The 7,820-nt window shown below is 34.1% G+C and overlaps 1 protein-coding gene across 1 annotated transcript; it reads left to right on the plus strand.

The window, feature by feature from the left end:
* The first annotated feature begins 2,553 nt into the window (after nucleotides 1–2,553).
* Nucleotides 2,554–5,319, plus strand: LOC102579944 (RNA polymerase sigma factor sigD, chloroplastic). The gene is made up of 5 exons (XM_006345433.2): nucleotides 2,554–3,012; nucleotides 3,639–3,869; nucleotides 3,972–4,112; nucleotides 4,445–4,645; nucleotides 4,883–5,319. The coding sequence occupies exons 1-5, from the start codon at nucleotides 2,596–2,598 to the stop codon at nucleotides 5,162–5,164; spliced, it is 1,272 nt and encodes a 423-aa protein (XP_006345495.2). The 5' UTR covers nucleotides 2,554–2,595; the 3' UTR covers nucleotides 5,165–5,319.
* The last annotated feature ends 2,501 nt before the right edge of the window (nucleotides 5,320–7,820 follow it).

Below are 7,820 nucleotides of genomic sequence, written 5' to 3' on the forward strand. Positions count from 1 at the left end.
GGGTGGTAGGGGGTGGGGGTAAGGGTGAGGGTGGGGTAAAGTTAAAAAAATAAATTAAAAACAAGTTTTTTTAGGGGGAGTGGTATGAGGGTAGGGACAAAATAAATTGATTTTTTCAATTAAAAAAAATGTAATTTGAAGTTGGAAGAGAGTTTTGGAAAATGTTTTCCTTAATTTTTTAATGGAAGTCATTTTCCTTAAATTTGAGGAAAATGAGTTGATTTGGAAAACATTTAATCCAACTAAACATGAGAAAATTGGAAAACATTTTCCTTCCTACCAAACACACCCTAAATGAAAAGAAAAAAAATGTATATTTTTGTAATGAGTATTTATTTTAACTATGTATTGTTCTTTTTCGAATTAAATTCGTAAAACATTTGTTTGAATTTTTTTTTCTTTATACTTTTTCTTTAGATTTAATGATTATTTGTTTTATAACATGCATTCCTTTTTTTATTGGCCAAAAATGTTTTAAAAAAAGATTGATTAGAATATCACTATCTTTTGCTCTAATAAAAAAAAATTATAATCAAAATACTTGTTCCGAGTTTTTTCTACAAATTTGGCTTGAAGAAGACTATTCAAATAATTGGTAAACTTAAAACAGGTCAAAATATATATTTTATCCCCAAAAAAAGTCATATGAATAAGAAAATTCACGTGACAGTGCGTATATCACACTTTTATGGATTGCCAATGTTCAAGGGGTCGTGTTTTTAAATTGTCATGTTGAGGAGGATAATTAAGTCAACATAAAGTTAAGATGTGCATTGAAAAACTCGTCAAGTTCAAGTTTATGATGACGATTTGAGTGGTATTTTGATAATGATACAAGTATACCTCTTATAAGTGATACATTGATATAATGTGAATTGAGCAAACAGATACATCGAAATTGATGAACAAATATAGTAAAATTGAGCGAACAAATACAACGATAGCATAATTGAGCGAACAAATGCAATGAATTTGAGCGGCATATACATCGAATTCGAGCAAACAAATATAACAAATTTAAGTGACCGATATAGCTCCAAAACAATAGTTATAAATCCTAAATCATAATTAGGTAAACTATACCTACTAATGAATCTCATTTTTAGTTGCTGTTTCTCTATTTTCCTGGTTTGATTTTTTTTTTCTTTGGATATTTATTAGTACTACTATAGGCACTCACTTTACAAACAACTAAATAAAAACATGGATATATATACCTAGTTAAATGGAAAGTGAAGAAGTATGGAATTCGATTTTATTAATTTATTTATTTATTATATTTCGATTTTAAGGTTATGTAAGCTTAATAACATAAGTTCAAAATTGAAAATTACTGGTTCTGGACTCAGGCTATTGTACTTTAGTTATTCTGAAGAATCGAATTTAAAACAATGAACTTGAAAAAATCAAACTGAATTGAATTAGTTTGGTATGATATTTCACTATTAAAAATTTGAAAATCGAACTGAATCAAAATTTGAAATAACTAATGTTATGAAGTAAAATCCCTGCCTTGCTATAAGGTAAGTTCCGATTGCTTCAATGAATTTGTCATAGAAATCCCTGTTGTTGTAGTCACTATTACAGGTAGTCCGGTACGTTACAAGCATCGTGTTGTTGTTATTGCTAACATGATTAATTGAGATTGAATTCTGAAATTGCTGGTAAAGAGACTTAAACGGCCATTCTTTCAAAGCTTGAGCAGAGCAAACACGAAACAGAGAGAGAATCGCGAAGAAGACAACTGATTTCGTTGCGATACCCATATATGCTTTCGTTATGCATATATTTTTCAATACTTAATATAATGTATTCATGTACGAGTGATGTAATAAGGTGATTGATGTAGGAGTACAAAATATATATAAGGGTAGAACTGGACCTCTTCCTAATTCTAATTGGATTTTTACTTGGAACTTAATTAACCTTTTCAAATTCAGTTTAAGTTTTTTTTTCTTGGCTACAATGTAGTAATTGGAAATCAAAAGTCTTACTATCCATATAAAATTTAGAAATTTCAATTTTAAAAATTAACCTATCAAAAAGAGTACCTCTGAAAGAAAAGAAAAAAAATTAAACCGTAAATAAGAATATGACATTATATAGTAAAGAAGACGTTAAACTCTTAACAAAAAAAAGTAATAAATCACATTCACATAAATGCTAAAATATATAGTAGAATAAATAAAATTGATTGAACTAATTAAACATTTATATTATATAAGATTGGTTGTGTATGAAACTAAATTATCATTTGAAATAATCTAAAAAAAAAAGCCTCTAATTTTTACTATTAAGATTTAAGAGCACTTATACTTTTGAACTACTTTGCTTGTGGGAGAGTATATATTGGAGCTACTTAACTAACGACAAAGATATTTTTGTTCCAAAAATAATATGGAAAGAAAAATTGTTCTATTTCGAATAATTTACTATAAAAATAATAATATAGAACTCCAATAATATTTTTTTAAAAGAAAAGGTCGAAAAAAGTAAAAACAGAAAATTTGAAAATATCTACTAGCCTCAAAATATATCTACATTAATGGAAGAGAAGAAAAAAAAAACATATTTCTCTTTTAAGTTGAGATTTGTATGGCCATGGCTGCATGGTCCTGTTCAAACCATTCTCCAGCTTCACTCTTCCCTTATCCTTCTAAATTATCCACTAAACCTTTCTTCCATTATTCAATTCTGTATTGCCCTAAAAATTGCTCTTTTTTGGACCCAATTCATGCATTGACAATTGAAGCAGCTAATGAAGCTTTTACAATTGAAGGAAGTTCTTTGGTTTTCGATACCGATTTTGAGGAGAGTATCAATAAAGTTGAGATGTTTGATGAGAAGATTGAGTTAGCATTGAGAAGAAAAAATAGAAGAAAAAGAAGGAGGTGTTGTTATTCAGAATGTTTGGAAATGGAGAAAGGGGATAGGATTTTGAATTCTAAACCCTTAAAAACAGGTTTCTACTTGACCCATGAGGAAGAGGCAAAGTATTCTTGGTACCTTAAGGTACATTTCCAGGATTCATCAATTGAGATTGTAAAGATACTTTTGTTTGTAGGTTAACAATGTTTATCCTAGAGAATTAGATGCAGGGGCGGAGTCACGTAGGGTCAAAAGGGTTCATTTGAATCTTTCGGTGGAAAATTACACTGTTTATTTATGATGGAAATGATTTTGTACGTATATATAGTAGATGTTGGATTATCTTTGGCTTCTTTGTGTGTTTGCTTCTTCATATTTTGAGTTTTCGTAGTGAAAATTCTGACTCTGCCACTGTTTAGATGTAATTAACTTATTAGTGACATGATTGGGTAAATACTATTTACTACATTGTATGTGGATAGAACTTAAAAACTCTCATTTATATAGAAAGTATGTCTTCTTTGCATTGTTTTAAGAGAGTATAGTGATGATAATCGAGATAGTAATTCATACAATTTGAAATAAAATGAGTAGACGTTTTAATTTGTAGCTTCTTTGAATAAACTGATGGTTTAAGTAAAGATTGTGGAAAAGAACTTGACCAAAAGATTCCTTAGCTTGAACAGGTTTATAACTGGTTTTATGGTGTTATTATTTTCTTGCTTGTTTATTTTGTTGTCTTCACTTTATTTGTTCAACTCTTGTCCTAGGAAGAAGCAAGAATTGAGATACTGAGAAAGATGGTTGAAGAAACAAGTGAGATTGACCTGAGTTCAAAGCAACTGGCTAAGGCTGCAGGAATGAGCACACAAAGACTGGATAAGCTCTTGATTAATGCAAAAGAATCACAAAAGAAGATAATTCAATGCTATAGAGGGCTTGTTGTATCTGTTGCAGCTTCATATCAAGGCAAAGGATTAAGCTTACAAGATCTAATTCAGGTCCTCACTTTCTTCTCTGTAATTTGGTTTTATTGCCATTGCGATTCTGTTTCCCTTTGGACCGTAATCAGTTATCACCCCCTTTTTCACTGCTAATTACAGGAAGGAAGCATAGGTCTACTTCATGGTGCTAAAAAGTTCAATCCTAAGAAGGGGTATAAGCTTTCTACTTATGCTTATTGGTGGATTAGGCAAGCTATTTCAAGAGCCGTAGCAAACAAGTCTAGAGTTATTAGATTACCGGTAAGCTAATGCATTATAAGGACTTCATTACTCTTAATATTCACCATTGTGCAAGTTTTGCATTTTGTGATATAGTGATGACTGTCAAATTTTGTGATGGTTCTAGTGCAATGGCCATGAAATTTTGCAGTAGTCTAGAGCTGAACACCAAATCTGCAGGGTTTTTTTCTTCATGGACATTTCAGCATAATCATGCAATGAAAATCATAATGATTGCTAAATTAGTTTACTGACAATAAGCCCATGAGGCCAACTTTCTGGTTAAGTAGATACATGTATAGCTAGTTATGATTGTAATAAGTGAAATGCATTGGTTAGTCTGTTATATGCAGGGGAGCATATCTGAGCTTGTTCCAAAGATTTGCAATGCCAACACTGAATTAAGTAGAAAGCTTCGACGAATGCCTTCCTACGATGAGATTGCAGAAGCTCTTGGTATGGATGTTTCAACTGTTAGACTAGTTATCGAGAGGAACCGAGCACCAATTTCCATTGATCAAATAGTAACTAGCCAAGGCTACATGTCATTGCAGGTTTGTCCCAAGTCTTTGTTGTTTCAACAATTGTTTTCTTATATTAGCATCGCTAATGAGAATTTGTCGCTTATAAGCTGCTGGAAATTGAATTAGTCTTGCCTACAAAGAATAACTTGATAGAACTTCTTATTGAGCTAATGCTGATCAAGCTTGACTTAAACTTACACACGAAAAGGCGCTTGATTAATGATGCGTAAAAGCTCGCGCCTTACGGTCAAATTTTGATTGTTGCAGAATATCATATCAGGGCCAGAAGACACAACACCAGAAGAAAATGTGAAAAGACAAATGATGAAGCAAGACCTGGAGAAGATTCTCCACAATGTGTTATGTGATAGAGAAGCAAAGATTCTGAAACTGCACTTTGGCCTCAATGGAGATAATCCTCAATCTTTTGAGGAGATTGGAAGAGTGCTTAAGCTTTCAAGAGAAAGGATTAGACAGATTAATTGCACTGCCTTGTCAAAGTTAAGAGAAAGTAGTATGTTAGACAACTTTAAAATGTACATAACATGAAAATATTCTGTATAAGACAAGATTTTTTTGTACATTGTTCACAAGAAATATTGAATTGATACAGTAACTATGTAAGATCAACAAACAGTTGATCAATCATGTGAGAACCTTTTCCTTTTTTGGAGCTAACTAGATAAAGAAGAAGAAGAGAACAAGGAATATATATTACTCCTGACAAAATCAACAGCATAAGCTGGAAAATATTAAGCTTCCTCCATTAATGGAGGTCACGAGAGGAGCATTCAGAGAGAGAGAAGTAAAAAGATTTTTTATTGAGAATGAACTAAGAGAGTATAATCAATACAGTATTGTGTATATATACACTATTTCAGCTAACTAACTTGATCTGACAGAATAACAACTTAACCAACTAACTTTGTTAACTCTAACTAATTTTGTGAATTCTAATGCAACTAATGCTAACTGTGTGATTAACTAAATTGTAATCTCATCACCCCCCCTCAAGTTGGAGGTGAGCTGAACACAGACAACTTGCCCAAAAGAGTAGCATGCTTGACACCAGTCAAGGCTTTGGTGAAAACATCTGCCAATTGAGAACCTGTGGAAATGTGTTGGAGTGTGATCAGGCCTTGTTGGAGCTTGGTTCGAACGAAGTGACAGTCCACCTCTATGTGCTTAGTTCGCTCATGAAAAACAGGGTTCTTAGCTATGTGAACTGCTGCCTGGCTATCACAGAAAACAGATATAGGCAAGGAGCACTGCACTGTCAGCTCATCAAGTAATCTTTCCAGCCATACCAATTCACCAACTACTTGTCTCACAGCCCTGTACTCAGCTTCTGCAGAAGATAAGGAGACTGTGGCTTGCTTCTTAGACTTCCAACTGATGGGACTATCGCCCATGAGGACTAGGTAACCACTGACTGACTTTCTTGAATCAGGACAAGTAGCCCAGTCTGAATCACAAAAAGCACTGATATTGAGGTCAGGTTTAGTAGAGACAAATATTCCCAATGTAGGGTCTTGTTTGAGGTATCTTAGGACATGATAAGCAGCCTTCAAATGAGGTTCTCTGGGTGATTGCATGAACTGACTGAGGTGCTGGACACTATATGCAATATCCATTCTTGTGTTGGAGAGAAAATTGAGCTTGCCAACCAACTTTCTATAGTGAGTAGGATCTGATAATAACGTGCCCTCTGTGGCCATCAGTTTTTCAACAGGATCAAGTGGTGAAGTAGTGGTTTTGCAGTCAGCAGAATCAAACTCCTTCAGGAGGTCAAGAGTGAACTTCCTCTGTGAAATGAGGACACCATCAGGTCTATATAGTATTTCCAACCCCAGAAAATAATGCAGTTTCCCTAGATCCTTTATTCGAAACTGATCATGCAAGAAGGCTTTCAAAGAGGCAATTTCCTCCAAGTCAGTCCCAGTCAAAATGATATCATCGACATAGACAGCAACAAACACCAACGAGCATCCCTGCTTCTTATAAAACAAGGAATAGTCACTGTTGGAATGAGTGTACCCTTTTGAACATAGGTTGCTAGCTAGCTTATCATACCACTGCCTACTAGCTTGCTTTAAGCCATATAATGACTTTTTTAATTTGCAGACCATGCCCTTACCAACCATTGCAAGTCCTTGTGGTAATGTCATGAAGACCTCCTCATTCAAATCACCATGGAGAAAAGCATTATTAACATCTAGTTGATACAAGTCCCAACCCTTTTTAACTGCCAAAGAAATGAGGGTCCTAACAGTAGTCATCTTTACTACAGGTGAGAAAGTCTCATTGTAGTCTATACCAGCCTATTGTGTATAACCCTTTACTACCAATCTTGCCTTGTACCTCTCTATACTTCCATCTGCTTTGTACTTAATTTTATACACCCATCGGCACCCAATAGCATGCTTGCCTGTAGGTAGAGGGACCAACTCCCAAGTGTCATTTGCATATAACGCCTCAAATTCTTGTGTCATTGCTAGTTGCCAGGCAGGATTTAAAATTGCTTCTTCATAAGAGGAAGGTTCACTGTCATGTGGAATAGTATGAACTAGCTGCTGACTATTGGGGCATAGGGAGGTGAAACAAACATAGTCATGATTGGATATAAATGAGGTGAGGGAATGTGGAGCAGAGGTATTAGTGTTAGAGGTGGAAGGATGAAGCTTAGGTAAAGTGTAATTGTATTCTTTCAGGTAATTGGGAGTGTGGATGGACCTGGTTGTCCTTCTAGGTTCTGGTGGAGCATCACTAAATGAGAGTGAAGGTGCAGTTACAGGTTGTGTACATGTATTCAGTGTGGCTTCAAGAGTATTAATGGGAACATGATCAATGGCAATATCTGGTGATGCATGAGTGTTCAACAGTTCATCATGTACAAAAATATTATTTGCACCAGGTATGGTAGACAATTTAGCAGGATGATTAACAAGTGAATTAAGGACAGAATTAAAACTCGAATTAGGAGGAGCAATAACAAAGGGAAAAACAGTTTCATGAAAAAAAACATCCCTGGATACATGAATTCTTTTGGTAGCCAAGTCTAGGACCTTGTAACCTTTTGTATTATAAGGGTATCCAATAAAAATGTGTGGTGTGGCTCTTGGTTCAAATTTATCCTTGTGATTCTTCAAAATGGTTGGAAAACAAAGGCATCCAAAACTTCTAAGGTGGGAATAGGTTGGCCTTT

This window comes from Solanum tuberosum, unplaced genomic scaffold (assembly GCF_000226075.1).
Source record: "Solanum tuberosum cultivar DM 1-3 516 R44 unplaced genomic scaffold, SolTub_3.0 scf00068, whole genome shotgun sequence".
Lineage (NCBI taxonomy): Eukaryota > Viridiplantae > Streptophyta > Magnoliopsida > Solanales > Solanaceae > Solanum > Solanum tuberosum.

What these genes read in the sequence shown, in the direction of transcription:
- LOC102579944 (XM_006345433.2), top strand. Translation starts at nt 2,596, where the DNA reads ATGGCCATGGCTGCATGGTCCTGTTCAAACCATTCTCCAGCTTCACTC. An exon ending in CTAGAGTTATTAGATTACCG is followed by an intron (nt 4,113 to 4,444) that starts GTAAGCTAATGC and finishes TGTTATATGCAG; the next exon opens with GGGAGCATATCTGAGCTTGT. An exon ending in AAGGCTACATGTCATTGCAG is followed by an intron (nt 4,646 to 4,882) that starts GTTTGTCCCAAG and finishes TGATTGTTGCAG; the next exon opens with AATATCATATCAGGGCCAGA.